Source organism: Pocillopora verrucosa, chromosome 3 (assembly GCF_036669915.1).
Source record: "Pocillopora verrucosa isolate sample1 chromosome 3, ASM3666991v2, whole genome shotgun sequence".
NCBI classification, from domain to species: domain Eukaryota; kingdom Metazoa; phylum Cnidaria; class Anthozoa; order Scleractinia; family Pocilloporidae; genus Pocillopora; species Pocillopora verrucosa.
The window spans coordinates 13,687,629-13,708,276 of record NC_089314.1 but is presented as its reverse complement, the minus strand read 5'-3'; the positions used below and the strand labels follow the sequence as shown (position 1 = coordinate 13,708,276).

The following is a 20,648-nucleotide window of genomic DNA, read 5'->3' as shown; positions in this document are numbered from 1 at the left end:
AATGCGTCTCAGTTGGTACAATTAAATCGTAGTTCCTCTGAGACATTTCCAACTCAAGTAGGTCGAGTTTGTTGATGATACTGCGAGCGTTTGCATAAAATGTGTGAAGCCCGCGGAGGTTAAATCCATCTTGTCGTGGCTCCGGGTTTGCAGCGCTGGAGTTAACTGGGCCAGGGTTTGGATTAATATCACCACTTCTCATTAGAAATGATGTTTGGAAGCTTGAGACGGAGTTTGGATAGTAGGCAACTCTCGAGGATGAAAACCCTTTGCGACTGATAATCGGTGTGTAATGGCGGCCGCATCGTGTTTGGTTGTAGGCGACAGCTCGGTCAAACAATCCAATCAACGGTCCATGAAGAGGAAACCGTGAAAAATCATGATTATCAGATGTATGCGGTCTCGCGAGAGCGAAAACAACTTCCCCAGTAAAGATAAGGGACAGAAATAGCTGAAAACTGCGAGAGCGCCTGAACGCATGACCTACCGCCATCATCACCTTCATGCATGAATGAAAAGTGCTATGAATGCATACCTGTTTCCTTATAAAACTGCGAAAAGCTCTGTACCTAGTCTCTGATACATTTTTATAATAAATTAAGTACCTTTTAAAAGGTTATTAACTTGAATGCATTGTTGTTTTCGTCTGTTTCGGATTACAAAATACTTAATATTGTAAAGCTTTACTTTTCCTCTAAGTTAAGTTATTTGATCTTTTTATAGGGACTTATCTTCAAACGCCCTAAGCTCTCTTCCGGAAAGAGTATTCGCCAAGCTGATTGCGCTGTGGGAGCTGTACGTAAAATTTGATATAACTTAGTATTTCCAACAAACAGTTTCTGTGTTAGCGTATGCAGGCGTATTTTCCTTTCTCTATAAGCCGAAGGAAGAAGTGTGAACTGAGGTGGACTCACAAGACGTGAAAAGGTGAAATTTATAGGCAGGGAAAGAGGAGAGAGATTAACAAATGCCCCTACATGAATAATTACTCCTCGCTTGTTACCTCTCGCTAAAAACATAAATGGGAAATGAATACTACCCCTTACCGGTAAAAAGCTTTAATTTTACTCTTAGCCAAGTTATTTGTTATTTCTATAGGGATTTATCCTCCAACGCCCTAAGCTCTCTTCCGGAAGAAGTATTCGCCAAGCTGACCAAGCTGCGGTATCTGTGCGTAAAATTTGATACAACTTAGTATTTCCAACAAACGGTTTCTGTACCAGCGTACACAAGTTTTTCCTTCCTTTTTCTATAAACCGAAGGAAGAAGTTTGAACTGAGGTGGAATCACGGGACGAGAAAGAGAAGAAAAGTATATACAGCCAAGAAAGGGGGAGGGAATGTTGGAAAGCCTGCTGCTGGGTCTAGAGAGTTTACCACACGCCCCTTAATGAATAATTACTCCCCCGCTCGTCACCTCTCGCTTGAAACGTAAATGGGAAATAAATACTACTTTGAACCAGTAAGATGCTGTGCTTTTCCTCTTAGCTAACTTATCTGTTATTTCTATAGGTACTTATCGTCAAACGCCCTAAGCTCTCTTCCGGAAATAGTATTCGCCGAGCTGATTGGGCTGTGGAGGCTGTACGTAAAATTTGATAACTTAGTATTTCCGACAAACAGTTTCTGTGTCAGCGTATGCAGGTGCATTTCCTTTTTTCTATAAGCCAACTGGAGAAGTGTGAACCGAGGTGGACTCACGAGGAGAAAAAAGGTGAAAGAGAAAAAAAGCATTAATGGGCAGGGAGATGGGGAGGGAATGTTGGAAAGCCTGCTGCTGTCCAGAGAGTTTACCAAATGCCCTTCAATGAATGATTACTCCCTGCTCGTCACCTCTCGCATAAAGTAGAAATGGGAAATAAATACTACTCCGTACCGGTAAAAAGCTTTACTTTTCCTTTAAGCTAAGTTATTTGTTATTTTTATAGAAATATATCTTCAAACGCCCTAACCTCTCTTCCCGAAGGAGTATTTGCTAAGCACGCTGAGCTGCATTGGCTGTACGTAAAATTTGACATAACTTAGTATTTACAAGAAACAGTTTCTGTGTCAGGGTACGTAGACGTTTGTCATAGCATAATAAACTTATTACGATCGCATCCGAAATCAGATAATCTGGGACTAGGGTATTTACTATGTAGTTCTATGCGAAAGATATGTTATCAAGGTACAGAATAAAGATAAAAGGAAACTAATCCCTAAATTGACCACTTGGTGGATGAACATATCTGATCTATGGGTTTCAAGGCTCGCTGTGAAGATTGTCCGTTCGAATTACCTCGGCTTCATTTAAATCCCTGTCCTATGTTGATACCAATACTATTCTAAACTGATATGGTAGCAAATATTCAGAAAAAACGTGACAAAGTCTGTTGGACAAGTTTTAAAGTTTTCCGAGAGTGAATTGACTGCTGATCAATTTGTTTATAATAGAGGCTCTTAATAGACAAACGATAAAACTACCCACAATGCCTCCGCCTTGGAAGGAAACAGACGGAGAAATCTGTGGAATTTCGACAAAACTTTCTTTTACTTCCCTTCATGTCCATTTACTTCGGGATGCAATTTCTTTGTGACAAGATATAATAGTTCTACACATTTAATTATCTGTTTTTATACAAAACTGTAAAATACTTAGTTTTTGATTCATTTCTTTTAGACATTGAGTACCTTTCAAACAATAACAAGCTCGAATGCAATACTGTCTTTGTCTGTTGTTTATAAAAAAATACACATTATTGTGACCTGTTGACTAAGTAATTTGTTATTTCCATAGGGATTTATCTTCAAACGCCCTAAGGTCTCTTCCGGAAGGAGTATTCGCCAAGCTGAGTGGGCTGTATTGGCTGTACGTAAAATTTGACAGAGCTTAGTATTTCCAAAAAACAGTTTCTGTCTTAGCGTACGCAGGCGTCTTTTCCTTCATTTTTAAGTGAAGAGAAAAGTATGAGCAAAGGTGGACTCGCAACGAACAAAGGCGAAAGGGTACATAAGTATTCATAACCAGGAAAAGGGGGAGGAAAGGTTAGGAAAGCCTGCTGCTGAGTCTTGGGGGTTTACCAAACGTTCCTACATGCTTCAATCTCTCCCCGTTCATCATTTTTCACTTCTAATGAAAAATGAGAAAAAACTAATACCTCCTCCCGCTACAAAGTGAATCCTTCAAAGATATAGCAACGGGACAAAGTGTTGCTGCCTAAAAGATTAATTTCAATTGTTGTAGCATAATAAACTTATCACGGTCGCGTCCGAAATCACGGTGTGAGACAATCTGATATTAGGGTATTTACCATGTAATTTGATGCGAAAGATATGTTATCAAGGTACAGAATAAAGATAAAAGGAAACTAATCCCTAAATTGACCACTTGGTGGATGAACATATCTGATCTATGGGTTTCAAGGCTCGCTGTGAAGATTGTCCGTTCGAAAAAAGAAAAAGAAAAGATAAAAGGAAACAAATTCCTAAATGGACCGCTTTTCGCATGAAAATAGGTGATCTATGGGTTTTAAGGCTCGCTTTGAAGGCTGTTTGGTGAAATTACCTCAGCGTCATAGAAATCCCTGTCCTATATTGATACCAATACTATTCTAAGCTGAGATGGTGGCAAATCTTGAGAAAAAAACCTAACAAAGTCTGAGTTGGACAAGTTTTAAATTTTTTCATGGAGTGAATTGATATCTGACCGATTTGCTTATAACAGTGGCTCTGATTGACAAACGATTTATTACCCACGATACTTCCCGCCTTGGACGGAAACAGACGAAGAAATCTGTGGACTTTACACCAAACCATTCTTTTACTTCCCTCCACGTCCATTTTACCTAATGAAACAATTTCTGTCACCATGTTTAAGTTCACTGGAACTAGATATAATGTTTGGACATATTCAATTATCCGTTTTCTTATAAGGCTGTGTAAAGCTCTGTAACTAGTCTCTGTTACATTTAGTTAAAACGCTAAGTACCTCTCAAACGGTAACAAGCTTGAATGCATTGCAGTTTATGTCTGTTTCTCATCACAAAATACTCATTATTGTAAAGCTTTTCTTTTTTCTTGCCTAAGGTATTTGTTATTTCCATAGATGTTTGTCTTCAAACACCCTGAGCTCCCTCTCAGAGGGAGTATTCGCCAAGCTGACTCGGCTGGAGTACCTGTAAGTAAAATTTGACATAACTTAAATATTTCCAACAATCACTTTCTGTGTTAGCGTTTGCAGGCGTATTTTCCTTCTTCTACTGAGCCAAAGGGAGGAGCGTGAACTGAGGTGGACTCACGAGACGACAAAAGGCGAAAGAGAAGAAAAGTAGTCATAGCCAGGAAAGGGAGAAGGAAGGTGGAAAAGCCTGCTGCTGAGTCTAGAGAGTTAATCAAATGCCCCTAAATACTATCATATCTCCCCGTTCGTCACCTTCCACTTGAAATTAGAAATGAGAGATAACTACTTCCCTCTTCGATAAAAGGTGAATTCCTCAAATAGATGTCAACGGGACAAAGTGTTGCCGCCTAAGAAATTATTTTCATTTATCAAAGCAGTGTAGACCTATTTAGATCGTGCCTAAAGTATGATTGATCAGAAAATAGGAGATTTGGGTAATATAATCTTTATGTACTTTGATGCGAAAGATAAACTATCAAAGTCCAGAACAAAGGAAAAGGAAACAAATCCCTAAATTGACCACTTGGCGGATGAAAATAACTAATGTATGGGTTCAAGGCTCGCTGTGAAGAATGTCCGGTGGAATTACGTCAACTTCATTTAAATCCCTGTCGCATTTCGAAACCAATACTTTTTTAAGCTGAGATGGTAATAAATCTTCAGAAAAAACGTAACAAAGTCTGTGTTGGACAAGTTTTAAAGTTTTCTGAGAGTGAATTGACAGCTGATCAATTTGTTTATAATAGTGGCTCTTATAGACAAACGATAAAACTTCCCACAATGCCTCCGCCTTGGAAGGAAACAGACGGAGAAATTAGTGGACTTTTCGAAAAACCTTTCTTTTCCTTCCATTCATGTCATTTTACTTCGGGATAAAATTTCTTTGTGACATCTTTTAAGTTCCACTGGAAAAAAATATAATAGTTCTACACATTGAATTATCCGTTTTTGTACAAAACTGTGAAATACTTAGTTTCTGATGCATTTTTTTAGACATAGAGTACCTTTCAAACAATAACAAGCTCGGATGCATTACTGTCTTTGTCTGTTGCTTAAGAAATAGTGCCCATTATTTTAAAGCTTTACTTTTCCCGTTTACTAAGTTATTGAATATTTCTATAGGTATTTATCTTCAAACGACCTGAACTCCCTTCCGGAAGGAGTATTCGCCAAGCTGACTGGGCTACAGCATCTGTACGTAAAATTTGATACAGCCTAGGATTTCCTAGCCTAAGAAATCATTTCAAATATTAAAGGATTGCAAACCTATTTAAAACGTGCCTGAAGTAAATTTGACCAGAAAATGGGAGATTTCGGTAATCTTTATGTACTTTGATGCGAAAGATATACTATTAAAGTCCAGAATAAAGGAAAAAATTAAAGAATCTCTAAATGGACCAATAAGCGTGTGAAAAAAGGCCGATCCACAGGTTTAGACGCTCGGTGTGTAAACTTTCCGTGGTGGATTACCTCAACGTCGAAGAAGCCCTGTCCTCTGTCGATACAAATAGATTTCTAAGCTGAGATGGTAGCAAATCTTCAGAACTAAACGTAAGAAACCGTGTATTAAACAAGGTTATAAAATTTTTCGAGAACGAATTGACATCTGATCCATTTGTTTATAACGGTGGCTCCTATAGACAAACGACAAAATTACTCACAATGCCTCCGCCTTGTGCGGAAACAGAAGGAGTAATCTGTGGACTTGGCGCCAAACCTTTCTTTTCCTTCCTTTTGTTCATTTTGCCTGGTGAAAAAAATTTATTTTACCATCTTTAACTTCATTGGAACTAGATATAATCTTTGTACTTGTAATGCTGTGCAAAGCTCTGTACCTAGTCTCTGTTAAGCTAGAGTGCATTGCTGTTTTTGTCTGTTTCGTATCATAACATATTCATTATTGTAAGGCTCTACTTTTCCTCTCGGTTAAGTCATTTGATTTTTTCATAGGGATTTATCTTTAAACGCCTTAGACTCTCTTCCAGGAGGAGTATTTTCCAAGCTGACTCAACTGGGGAGCCTGTATGTAAAATCTGACATACCAAAGCTTATTCTGCAAAACATTTTTTTTGTCTCAGCGTACACATTAATGTTTTTTTCTTCCTTGAGCTTAAAGGAAGACGTACGAGCTGAGTCGGAACTTTCCTTAATACTTTTGCTTCCTCGGAGGGTCACCTTTTTACGCCAACACCCATTGAAATCCTTGAATTGTTAAAGATTGAAGTCCTTCGTTGGTCAGAGCATGTCAGAATTAACTCCACGGCATGTATCTTCAATGGAGTTATACGCGCTTCCGCTTGCGTTTGAGAAGTCAATCAGCACATAAACCGTGTGGCCGATAGTCGATTGACGTCTTATTTAAAAATTATTATCTCAACAAAATATCTCGAAAATCAAAATTTGGGCAGACGGTTTTTATCTTTAACTACTGATCTTACTCTTTGTCAATTTTCAAGGGAATCGGTTTAATTCTGTGAGCCCCGAATTAAAAAAAAATGTTTGGGCAATTCATTCGAAAATAAGAGCAGAGAAAAATGCATCCAAAGTTTCTTAAGACGATTTCTTTACTTTAATCCGAATTTAATCCTTAAGTGGTGAATTTCGATCCTTAAGCTTAAATATTTAAGAGCGTGTCCACGAGAAAACATGGAAGGGGGCAATAGAAACATGGCATGGGCCAATAATGCTCAAATCACCGATATGGCTCAAACTTGACGCAATGCTGAGTAGTATGAGTTAACAAACGCGTGAAAATGATGGGTCAAAATTTTTATTTACCCCGGAGATATGGGGTTCCCTTAGGCAAACCCCAATTTCTTGCTTTTTTCAATGATTAGATCACTGAGGGTGTCTAGCTGCTGTTTCTCATTAAGGGCTCAATTTGCGTGATTCAAACATTCTCTCTTCTTCAGGAGATATATGCTTTTTACCAACCGAGAGGTCCGTATTGCGAAAAATTGTGCCCGAAATGTTGGGCACCAGTATTTAAGACGTGATGATTTAGGGTTTTAATTTCGGTAAGATCCTCAATAAACGGAACAATTTTTGAACGAATAGATGGTAGAAGAAACGAAGGTAAAGTAAATTAAAAAGAGATGCTTCACAGAAACATTTTCATCGACACTGATAATGGTGATTTAAAAGTCTCCTTAGCAAACTTTTTTATGAAACATTTTTTAATAAGAATCTATCAAGACCTGACACCTGTCAATTAAATAGCGCTTGAGAAAAAAAAGGCCCACGTACACTTTTAAAAAAACAACAGCACTGGTTTGGCAAGCAAACTCGAGTTCAATGTCTATCACGATGAATTTTTTTTCCTAACTGACCTTACAGACAGTATATTCTTGTCCAACGACGATTAATCTACGAAAAATGACCTCTTGTCAGTTTTAAATATCAAGGAAAGTCAAATTGTAAATAAATTCAAATGGATTTTGTGGAGTTTTGAGAGTCTGCTTGTTTGTTTCCTGCAATGGCGTGTAAATCTTGTCTTTCTGCTGTGAAATGTGTGGTCGAAATATTACAGTTCATAAGACAAAAATTTATTAGTATAGGTAATGACATGATTTCGAGTGCAATTTGGAATAAATAGGCAAGCAGAAATTTTTTTCAAAGACTAACAAAATTTCACGAGCCCTTTGGGCGAGTACATTTTGTTTTCTATGAAAAAATTAACAAGTGCTTATTTATTCCGAACTGCACGAGAAAAATCATGTGATAACGTGCTAATGTTATACATGAAAAAATACAAGATAGCTTATCACAATCATGCAGAAACAAAGCGCGCGCATCAAGTGCAAAAACTTTGTGCGTTCGGTCAAAACAATCGCGTACGATCAAAACAATAATATAAAATGATATTTTCACATCTTTAAGGCGCAAAAAAGTTCAAAGTGCGGCTAACAGTTCAAGGAATTATTTAGTCTGTGTCCGAATCACTTTCGATGAAATGGAATCGTCGTTTGCGAAGTTTAACCATGTTTGTTTTTAATTTTGGCGTACAATTGCGTGAGTAAAGTGTTAAGTCGGTTCGTCATTTTCGATTTCCTTGGCAATTTCCTCCTCTAACACCACTTTTTCCTAACCAACAACCAAAAAGCAGTGCTCTTTACAGTGTTTTCGTCGTAAGAGTTGTTTTTCAGCTGCTGTATTGTTGCTGAGGTGGCGAAAAAAAACCTACTAAAAACGCCGGCCATTGTTTTGCTCGCAAATTTTCAGCCTATCCAAATGTTACGACAAGGCTCGCACTTGATTGGGTATCTATGAATTTCTTTGATCACTGACCAATCAGAATGTCTGGTTTGTTACTTATTTGCACTGAATTAACCCTCTTCTGCACTGAATTACCTGAAAACTGCTTTTATCTTAATCAATAAGAACTGAGCAATTTGTTTATATATACTATTAAGAGTAGAACTGAACTCTTTCCAACGTTTTACAGAAATAGTTTCACAAAGCTAGTTCTTATGCATCGTCAACTGCCGATGCACCAAAATCCCGCTTCTTGTAATTACTACCACAGATCAACGACTTCAATGGTTCTTAATTGGGGTTTCACCCCTTGTGAGATTCAAAATTAATTCTGAAGTCATTGACACACGCAACTTTCACTCCTGCATGCCTGAATATGCTTCATATTATGTGATGGTTTCATACCACAGGATCAGCATCAATGTTGTATCTTCTTATGAAGAAGTCGAAGTGCGCCTTGATTTGTTCTTCTGTCTTTGTAAGTGGGAGGCATAGAGATATCTCATTAAAGGGTCTCTCTCAAGCTCTCGGTTGATGATATTGAGCTGAGAATCTGAGATGATCGAGATGTGGCATTTCACATTAACTGAGCCCGATACCTTCCTGTAAACTGTTTTCCTGCCCAAATCTTCTGAAGACCTCTTCCCACATATCTACTGTATTTATTCCCTGACTGTACACCTTATTGGGGATTCTATGCAAAACCACCTTAACCTCGGTAATTTCTGCTGTGTATGGCCCGTTAAAGAGAAGAAACGTCCCTTCAGTGATCTCCTTGGGGCATTTAGTGTTACATTGATTATTGTGTCAGATCCCTTAATAAATTAAGATTGTCTCTGTTGAGATGAGTGAGACGAGTGAAATATTCGTACATTAGTCTCTTTCCACCTTTGTAGTTAGACAAGGCCTCATCAGCAAGTTCTTGACCTTGAATGAGCCCATACTCAATCTGGATGTTAGTCAATTCATAAACAAGACTTGCTGCAATAATCCTTTCACAACACTTCCGTCAGGTGCAAGCTCGAGCTCGAAGACAAGTTCATCAGAAAGAGCTCTTGGGAAAAAGACTCAATGGTCCTTCAGAATCTAATGGTCCGATGGAATCCTATACTTGTCCCCATAAACTTCATTGAGTTTCTTCTCTCTGTCAAAACCTGAAGTCTTCTAAACCTTAGCATTACATCTGATCTTCGAAAGATCCTAAAATTAAATACCTTCTCTGAAGAGTCAAAAAGAGCTCCTCATAGAGCTTTAATAGATTGTAGCAATCAGCGTCTTCCAAGATTTCTCCCGTGAACTTCACAGTCAACTTATTAATAAGAGCTCTTGATACATTGTTCACGAGAAAATTGTATGCACTACCACTAACTGTCAAATCAACAATAAGTGCAAGAGATCCTGGTACAATGACTACCCCATCATCAAGCCTTGGAACTGGGCTCTAAGAACTCAGACAGAGAGGTCTTGTTCGGGTTCAATGTTACTCGAGATATTTAGTTAAAATAGATGGATTTGGAGATACTGATCCTCTATTAACACATAATGACGATGATGACTAGAACGAAGGAGATACAACAACACCTTTTCAACCTGAATATAATTCACCTCCTAGTCCTTCAAATAAAGGTACTGAAATGACGACAATGAACAGAGGGGAAGAGTGAGGATCAAAAACTGCTAAAACTCCTTTGATCAATGAAAGTGAATCACTTGATAACATTGCACTCAAGACTTAAGTGCTCGTGAAAAACTTGATATGGAATATTCAGACAGGAAACCTACTATGCTTCCAAGTTGGAAAGGAAAGAGTTTATGCAGCTTCCAATGCTTTTGGTAAGAGAGCTCCCAGTAAATATGTCACCACCAAGATATGATTCTGAAGTTGCTGATGGTCCAACATTAGTAATATAAGTGAAAACAGATCCGAGACCGTGATTGTTTCCCTCTGTGAAGTGGAAATCTGTGCTTGGTGAAATTCCAAATTCTGCACGCGACCTTTTGAACGATGGCGTGTCACAGTTATAATTTATTTGGTTGAACGTTGAGTCGTCAGGAAGAGCTGATTCACCCTGATTTCCTTCCATCTAAAAGGAATCCTTCTGAAGATGAGGTAGATGTGAAACATCAGAAGTGACTTGATCTGTTCTGGAAGAACATATAAATATCGAGTACAGAAAAAAACTTGGATCACTGCTTACACTCGGGAATAGTTAAGAGTTGAATTCGACAAAAGACCGAATGGGTTTTGTTTGATAGTATCAAAGGTTGAATCCTTAAGATATGCGAATGTCTTCAGAATGTTTTTGACAAAAATGAAAAGAAAATTCTGTGAAAGTCTCACGATTGTGAATGATAATTTGAAAGTTTTACAGTTGTGAACGATATGGTGAAAGTTCCACAATTTTGATCAATTTTTTGTAATCAAACGATTGGCTTGTTGATTCGCAGGTGATTGAATATTTCGTTGTGGTGAGTTTGTATACCTGGAAAAAAACACCTGCAAACTTATATTTATTCAAGGCTCAAAAATACAAAGAGGTTTTCAAAATTTTGAAGATTAACCTTTTTTCTCTATGAATTTTATTTGATGTAAGTCTCAACGTCATGTTTCAGTAAAGATGCAAAAGAAGTTTAAGTCTAGAATAAGCTTCTCCTTATCGACGGCTTCAATTTCGTAACTTCCTTATTCCATACACTGGTCTCAAACTTGAGTCATTTTCTGAAAAACCAAAGTGATTTGAGAGAAGGAGAAGAGAGAATTAATAATTTATCTATTGGCTTGAGGTAGTGAACGAAATCTTTGTTAGTTCATTCTGCCCAGCCGGCAAAACAAGTAGTATACTTTTTTAATATTTGCAACGAAGCGAAGGATGTTCTAGGCGACTTAACACGCAAAGGACAGGATACCGCACGCTATGAGCGGGCCAGATGGGAGTATACCTCCCGCTCTCGGGATCAATCAGGTAACAGGATTTTTAGAATACCACCCGCTCACGTATCGAGAAAAAATAATAAAGTGTGCTCTTCAAATAGGGGTTACTGGATTTTGATAAAATAGACCAAAAGCGTTTGTTTGGATGTAAATTTCACGTCAGCACGGAGTATGAAATAAGTTGCTCAAGAATGTTATTACAGTTCTTGGAAGTCGAGTAATGGCTTTCATTACCTATTTAGGAATTATGCTCAGAAGTGGTTGGTCATCGTGGCCATTAGGCCTTACAATACCCTTAATTTGGACTTTGTCCAAACCAGAAAAAATGAACAAGTGGATCCTTTCTGCGAATCTCCCATGGGAACACAAGCTGCAGAGGTCGCTCAGTGGTGTGTCCGTTGTGCGGACAGTACTACACCCTTTACAATTCTTTCCTCGCCTTGAAGGAGGCGCAGCAGTGTCCCTTTCCTCCATTCTCCACGGTTCTTTCCGTCACTGACAATAAGAACAAGCCTCCCTTACTGTAGGTGTGGCTCCCACCTTCTAGTTTAGACGTTGCTTTCCATTAGGCCATGGATATACTCTCTCTTCCATCGCTTCCATGCTTTAGCAGTTTCCGATCTCTGCTTCATCTTCGTGATCTTCTCTTGATCGTTCTCAATGTCTTCTTATGGATAGGCATCTCGCCCCCATATGATTACATTCGGCGTAAGAACCTCTTCGTCTCCCCCGTCTCAACGTGTGTCTGGGGACAATTATTTAGATTTCACTCACTCTCAATGGGAAATGATTTAAAGGCTTTGTAGGAAAGGTGGGACATTCCATGGGTCTTGTGAAGGGCCCTTTAACCTCCCCGCCGAGGGGATCTCGCCTGATTGAATTTGCGACAAACTTCGAGACTTGCCAGATAGTTCTACCACTTCTCGATTTTCTGTATAGTTTTGATCCAACCTGATGTAGTCTTGAAAACTGCAGCATTGTCTGAGATAATGACGAGGCGCTTCGTTCTACGTGAGATGAAAGCTTTAAGCTTCCTTTGGAACTTGTCTGCTTTCTGAGACTGTTCTCTGGCAGGTCACTTGTTGGTGGCGTTCCATACGGTCTTGTGGAGAATACTTTAAACATAGTGCATTTCTTGATCGTCTTCTTGACTTTTGCTCTCAACCTCGTAATCCACCAGCTCTCTGTTACACTTTCTGTGGTACTAGAAATGCATTATCTAATTATGTACATGGACAATTAGCTTGCCAGCAAAAAGTCCCCCTGGAAGGTACGTTGGCTTGTACTTCTTGTTTCTCCCTTCACACTTGATGATGTCTGTCTGTTAATCTTCTACTAACTTCCACCCTCGAGATTGCAAACTCGCTTGGTCTGCATTCTGGACTCGCCTCACCCATCAGTTTTGTACCGCAGCTATTTCATCGGTTACCAATGGACCTGAGCTCCTCTTCAGCTTGTTTCTCCTCAAGTTACTGATTACCCTCGACGTCCAGGCTGTCATCTTCATGGTTCTCCAGGAAGCGCCCCTCTCCAAAAATGCATCCCATCATCTGGCTTTCGCTCTTGTATGTGAGGGTTCTCCTCTAGGATAGATTTGCACTCTTTAAGGCCGCTCTGGTGCCTTTTAACTCAGGTTTATTTAACCACTTTGTTCCATTCAACAACCAATCAGTGCTGGTGAACCAGTCCTCTCTCTCCATTTATTCAGTTTTTTCTCCTCTGATTGCAAAGTCAGTCAGATTCATGTCTGTTGGAAAGCACTTTCAGTTAACTTAGAGCTCACCAGTTGTTGCCTCGATCTTCTTCCCTCTGTTGACCACAAACACCTTCCAACGCTTTGCACTATTGCTCATCCGATATAAGGCAACCATGCTGTCCATAGTGAAGACTTGATGTGCCAACGCAGCAGTGCACCACGCTGGTTCTTTGCCATATTCGCTGCCATATGACCGCTGACAAGTTCCGGTCTTGGCATAGAAGTATTCTTTCAAGATATTCGTGACTTCGAAGACAGAAGACCCTTAACTACAGCCTTTTCAACAAAGAGAAAAAGGCTTTCACTTGCAGGTTGTTTACAAGGAGTTTACATGTGATGGGGTGTAATCCAAGGTAGCTAAAAGCGAATCTGATTGGTAAAAAACGTTAAAGCATGTGAAAATTGTGTGGAAATTCACTAACAGTAGCATTTGGTTTCATGTGAATTTTTTTCAGTTGGGTTGTACTATGTCGTTAAATTTAGGTTGTTCACTTGAAAATGTTATTTAATCTGGGAAAGCACGGTTAATAGTGACAAGTAAACACGCAATTTAATCTTCTGTTGCACAGTACTTCAAGGACGTAAACGAAATTTTTCCCTATCGAAATCAAATGTATCGGTTTTCCCACTTTTCGGGGCGCCGCAGCTCGCCAAAGTGAAAGTGAATTCTAGAAACGTTTGCTGCTTGACCGCAAGCATGGCTCCTAGGTTTGCAGATATCAATTCAGTCGAAGAATTTATAGAGGATTATGCAACGAAAACACAAAAAAGAAAATTCAACAAAATGTTGCTTCGCTTAATGTACATGGCAAGACTCAAAGAAGATATTCCCAAAAAAATTTCAAAGCAGAGCCAATCATTTCGTAGTATCTGAACAACAGCAGAATTTCCCTTATTTTGAGTGGACTGACGTCAGGGAGCTAAAAAAATACAATACCTTTCGAGTTGCAGAATGCTGGACTGAAATTCATTCACCTCACTCAAAGGCAGATAATCAACACAGCTGTCGTTTTTTGAGGGCGCACTCATCGAGGGGCAGCTAAGCTCATTAACTAACAACCTGAGTCAAGCCTCGACGCTGCAAATCCAGCGAACTAAAGAGGAATCTTTCCTAAAACGGTAAAAAAGACTTAAATCTAACTCTTATTGGGAAGCATCTTGATCGTATTTGCGATTTGTGATACGTACGCGTTCAAAAAAATTGTTATTAAAAAATAAAGCTGATAATTAACTTTAGCTTCTTCTGAACTTTCAGCGGCTTTCAAAATGGAAATTTCCAGTGCGTGCCATTTTTGTATCATTCTAAAAGAATAATTGTTTAACGTATGTTTGAATAAAACTTTAGTGTTGATTCAGTTTGTTTGAAATAACGGCGTCCATCATGTATCTTGATGTGGTGTGTTGATTTCGCCAAACGATATTCATGATCAAATTTTTGCATTTTGTTTTATAACAAATTTCGGATGTAACTAGTGTTCTCATTGTTGAAAGAGCGTTTTTTATCAGAGTACAAAACACGGAGTTAAAGCTGTCACGCCATCTTCCAATTTGTACAATTTCCGATCATTCCCCGGATTCCTCTCTGTTTTTTTTTTCGTTAATTGAACCACAAGTCTGACATGACTTGTAAAAGCAATATGAGAGCAAGCTCTTGGCCTCAATGGATACAGAAAAACCTGTAGGTAACAGAACAAATTTCATGGAGATAGGAAGTGAAATTTTGGAACAAGCTGACCAGCAATTAGCAAGAGAAGATAGGTTTTAAACATACGAAATTACAACGTGAGCTGAGACAATAATCACCAAAATGGATAAAATGGACTGTCCGAGTTTTGAAGGAAGTAATGCAAGATAATTAAACGGATTCTTTATAAAAAAAAAACAAATGAAGAAGTCTTGACTGTGCTCTGTTCTGTTGTAAGACTTTTAAAGCAGAAAGGAGGCAGCTAGAGCACTCAAAAAGTTGGGAGAAAAACTGTATTGCGTCTCGTGTTTTCCCCTATACTTCTTTCGTGCTCTAGCTGCTTTCTGTGTACTTTACAACAAAACAGAGCACATATAGAAAAAAAAATTACTTCATGCTAAGTTTGCTTGTACCACATTATTCACTCGTTGCAAAGAAGAAAACACACTCGCTCGTTCCTCCCTCGTTCGTTTTTTCTTCACAAATCGTGGGTATAAATCATCGACGCGAACTAACCATTAAGTAATTTATAAATGGCTTAGCCCCACCGACGCCAGCAAATTTAGTTTTCATTTCAGAGCCATAATTCGTACCGCGTTTAAGTATTCGGAAAGAACTTTATGCTTTTTTATTTATTTCTTTTTTATGGTTTTTTTTTCTTTCATTTCAATAATTCTTGCTTAAAGGGTCTCTCTCCATTCATTTTATCACAGTTCTCAGCTATGTCAAAGTAATAGGTCTTTTTAGCTATGTGGTCACGTAGTTTGAAAAGAGTAAGCAAAAGAATGCAAAATGACTGTTAGGTATATAACGCAGGTGACACCTTATGGACGAAATTCCTTCCTCTTTTTTTAATAAAAAAATTCATATTCACAGAAAGATCAGCAGCACTCAAAAGACTGCAGTTATATAGAAATCGGCGATAACCGAAATGGAATCATTAACTAAGATCATAAACAGCCTCGAGCTGGATAAACAAACTTGTGAGCACATGATCTTTAAAGATCGCGAAAATACACGAAACGGGCACAAAAGGGAAGCAATGGTATCACACCAAGAAAGTTTTGACGATTTTGTGATTTCAAGTCAGAATGAAGTTATATTTTGTCGAAAGCTATACAGTTTTTTTGTTTTGCGCTAATTAGTTCGCTCTTGATCGGCAGCCGGTCAAGATTCTCAAACGACTGAATAATCGGCAATCGGATATTTTTTTGAAAATTTAACAAATTTATAGAAGCTACACCATCCAAAGAATTACATGTTAATGTAATTTTATCTCATGTCTTCAATCTCGAGCCCAGAGTCATTTTGGCTCCTTGTCAGCGGTATTGTCGGCAAATAATGTCCTCTGGGATAATCAAATTTTATCCCAGAAATCGCAGGATTCCGGTTTTAACTGCGCATGTCTACACTGTTTAGTTATTGCTTCCGGTTGACTTCTGCGCGTGCTCAAAATAGAGCACACGGTCCGCTACGCCAGCGGAAGAAGAAAAGAACGTAAATTACCTTTGTGCACGTGAACTAACATTAACAGCTGAAAACTGTTTGAAACACCATTTCATTTTGAAATAGCTTTTTACGGACCATAAAAATATGAATAGGTGCCATCCGCTTTCAATCTCCGAGTTCGTTTTTCTGCAAACTTGAAATCCTCGTCTTCGAAATGTTCAGACCACACTTGCTACCAAATATTACACTTAGGTCTTTATTTGATCTTATTTCATTCTAAAAGTCGATATCTGTTTTAAAATACACTAAAAAACCATAACGACATTCAAAAATCAAGATTAGACGATTTATTGCTTTTAACCATTTACTAATGCTATTTACTGTGTTTCTATTGTTCCGGTCAGACTCCTTCATGGAAACAACCTACAACTTATTCCTTATCGAGCCTTCTTTGCCATGGATGCCTTGAGGATAATGTAGGTACACTCTAATACACACACTTTTCAAATAATTTATTGTAAGAGACTGGTGCAATCGACTTTGTGTAATTTTTTTTTATTCCTTCGATTTTATGCCTTGACGCTTCTTTAGACGAAGCACATAGACAGGATCTGAGAATACAAGCTACATTCATTGTAAATAGCCGGCCGTTGTGGCTCACTCACCTCTGATAATTGCACACAACTTACCACTTTGGCCAATTCCCAATATTTTTCACTCTATTTTCATTAATTGGCGCATGAACAACTTAATCAACCGGTTTTTGTTTGAATATTTTGAAAATGTTCTATCAGGTAAGAGTGCCGTAATTTGAAGTGCACGATGATATAGCTACTATGACGGGAATGATACGACAAAGACGACGATATCAACGTTGGTGAATACGAATTAACTATGCTAATAGTGAGGATGATTATTATAATGCGGATAACATTGATGATAACTTCGATGACGACGAAGATAATGATGCTGACGATGATACTGATAACGACGATGACGACAATGATGACGTCAATAACGATGACATTTTATCTTTCTATCTTTTACTTACAGAACACTAACTGATAACCCAATAGAGACAATTGAGTCGGAGGCATTCAAGTTTTATGGACCTAGTATCGCAAATTTGTAAGGGATCTTATCTATTTACTCACCGAGTAAAACCTTGACACCTCTCCTCTCTCAGAAATGGTACCCCGAGTAAAGCTACCGGTAAAATGGTAAAGGATGTCGCATCTGTGGTTTTAAACACATTCTTTAATGTTTGAAAACATACGCAAGGGAGGGGGGACAGTCAACCTCTCACGGGAGATCTGCTAATACTGGAAGTCAGTGGAGCTATATATCAGAGAATTTACGGAGTCTGCAGCCGAACTCAGGTGATGTGCTGTTGTTCGTGTGGCGGAGGAAGCTATTAACAGTATACAAATCTGTGTTGCAGTGTATATTGTTCGACAATCTGTGCACCAATTATCGATCAAATCATTGAATCTACCCGAGCAACCTATTGGTATTTTGTTAGTGGAAGTGTTATTCATGGTCCAGAATCAGGTCCTATTCACCTGTGGAAGTTCCACTGCCAGGACAAGAAGACTTCACAGTTAATCGTTCTGAAACTCATGTACCGGAGATCTCGAACTGTGCCCTAGAAGAAAGACATTACTCACCTGAAAGGGAAATCACGCAATTCTCGGACTTAGAAATTCTGGGAATAAAGAATGACGAGCCAACAGTCTGTGAGAACTTCGTTGAAGTTATCATGGACAACTTTCAGTTGAGTAGGATGAGACTGGAATAATTGTTGCGACGGCTGAGGTCAAAACCAGAAGTCATCAAGCGCTATGATGACGTCATTCACGAGCAACTTCACACGGGCAAAATTAAGCCAGTGAGCATGGAGGAACAGCCAGAAGTAAGAAAGGTCCGCCATCTTCCCTACAGAGAATTACCAGACTTGAAAAAGACACTGCAAAGCTTCGTGCAGTCTATGATGCATCTGATAAAAAATGTGGATTAATCCTCAATGATTAGGTTCGATGTATGCTGTGAAAAGCAGGCAAACTATATGAAATGTCATCTCTCACTGCGCTTTATGCAAGGAGCTTGAAGGAAGACCGTACAGTACTCCGGATCTCCGCAGCCTCAGCTCCCAGATTTCACAGTTTCCGACGAACTAGTTTTCACCCAAGTTGGTGTCGATTTTGCTGGTCCAGTCTATTTTAGAAATATGTATTCTAACAAAAGCAGAGTCTTCAAAGAATTAATTGCAATATTTACCCGTGCATCTCCTCGGATGGTGCATCTCGAGCTCGGTCCCGACCGGTCAACAGAAACTCCCCTTGGGTGCCTATGGTGGTTCATTTCAGGAGGGGAGTTACCACCTATGATCTCCGATAGTGGGAAAACATTCAGAGGTTCAAGTTCAAAGGCTTTTCTTTTCTGACATATTCCATAAGTTCAACGTCCCTTGCACGGTTGGTACGCTCTGTGAAACGCTACCTCAAGAAAAACCTTGGTAAACACGTGTCATTTACGAAGAATTTTTTATTTCTCCGTAAGTACTTGTAAGTACGTAGGTTAAAAGACGCTTATGGTTCAAGATAAAGGAATACTCGACCCTCCACCTGTCTTCTATCAATGAGGAACTTAGGTTGTCTTTCTGAACTTTTTTAACATAATTTGGGCAAGAAGACAACTCAATCTCTGTGATTAAGCAAGGAGGCGTTGTATCGTCTTCGATAACTCGGAGAAACACAAGAAGGCCAAACGAAACGAAGAAAATAAGCCTAATATCACACTCGAACTGATTTTGATCAAAGATAAATCGAACACATTAATCAACTCATTTATATACACACGAAGTATTCTTATAACTCATTTAGCTCACACGAAATATCGTTACATCCTCCTTAACGAAAACATTTTGCAACCGTCGTCAAGTCATTTAGTCAGTTCATTAAGAGTCACATCTGCCCGGTCTCTTTTCCACTCGTCCACTTCTGGTGACAGTAACAGGGCTGCTGGTGCACTACGAAAGACTTCAGTAGCAGGGGCTGAAACTTTGTTACTAGACTTTTCAGGTACTCGTGATCTTGGTTGTATAGCTTCCTAGCTAGGTCATTCTTGAAATGTCGACGGAGGCTCTGGATGTGGTGTCACTGTGGAACCTCAAATAGGGCTTAGGGGAATCATGAAAATCTCAACGGGGGGTACTGTCCGGAATAGCTCTCGAGACAACCTCAGATGTCTTCGGTTCATGCTGTAGATGCGTCCATCCTTTGTTTGAACTTCCCATGACCTTATTCCAACCTTTTTCTAAACAGCTGCTTTAGCCCATTCCAGCTGACATAATAATCTCTCATTGGTTGGAAGCACGTACACCGTTGCTCCACTGTCCAACTGAAACTGGCTATCATGCCCATTGGCAATCATCTTTGCAGACAACTTTCAACAACTTGAATTCACAATGTCTCGGAACTCTACGCTCACGGTCAAAAGTATTCTTCAGAAGAGGAATCTCCCTGCATTACATTTACAGACTTTTTCTACTTTCTGTTCCTCAAAGGTTGGATGGTTTTGTACCTGTTTTGCACACTTGACTGCAAAGTGACTTTCCTCGCCACACTTCTTGCAACTGTTTCCCTTAGCAGGACACTCCAGATTACTTCTCCCGTGTTTACTTCATAGAAATTAGAAAGTATTACAGATCTAGATTTACCAGCCTTTGATGGGTTTTCTCCTCTGAGAATTTGCCAGTTTGCTTGCGATCTGCAACAAACTTGAGGTCCTCCTGTTTGCCCATCGCCTGTGGCTGAACTGAAGTTGCTTCGCTGGAAAGACAATATCGATGCATTTGTTAGTGTGAGTTTCGATTCTCGTACAGCCGCTTACGTGTGCCATTGTCCTTTGTTCCGACTACAATTCTGTCGCGAATAAGACCATCCAGAATGAACCGTAATTACATGTTTTTGCCAAATACGAAGTGCTGCAACATATGAATCAATCGAAATCTTGTCTGGTTCTCTCCAAAACAAAAACGCGCCTTTATTTTGCGCAGTACCACATCAATTTCCTTGCTTTCCTCTTCCTCTTCATTTTCCAAAATTCAAACCATCAAAATTTCGGACGCGTCCGCCCCCAACACTTAAGTAACGAAGCATTCCTCTCCTCCTTTGGTTGCTTATTGGAAGAGATGCAATTTCCTAATTAGACCATACGCGCCGAAAGCGTGTTCAATTCATGCCAAGCTTCGCTTACTTTCGAGTTTCGAAGGGAACGATATATTCTGCAAAACAGCCGTGCTTACCTCAGCCAACCCTCCCTCGCCGCCCAGAATACTCCTCCCACGTGGAACTTCGGACAACCAATTCGAAGAAAAATGAACACGCACCGACCAGCAGTTGCTACTAATACGC

General features: G+C 39.2%; 1 protein-coding gene across 1 annotated transcript; it reads left to right on the top strand.

Annotated features, from left to right (window-relative positions):
* Positions 1-507: 507 nt before the first annotated feature.
* Positions 508-18,031, top strand: LOC136279566 (carboxypeptidase N subunit 2-like). The gene is made up of 12 exons (XM_066163511.1): positions 508-518; positions 724-795; positions 1,099-1,170; positions 1,512-1,583; positions 1,928-1,999; positions 2,776-2,847; positions 4,084-4,155; positions 5,281-5,352; positions 6,109-6,180; positions 16,638-16,709; positions 17,287-17,361; positions 17,779-18,031. Exons 1-12 carry the CDS (start codon positions 508-510, stop codon positions 18,029-18,031), a joined length of 987 nt encoding a protein of 328 aa, XP_066019608.1.
* The last annotated feature ends 2,617 nt before the right edge of the window (positions 18,032-20,648 follow it).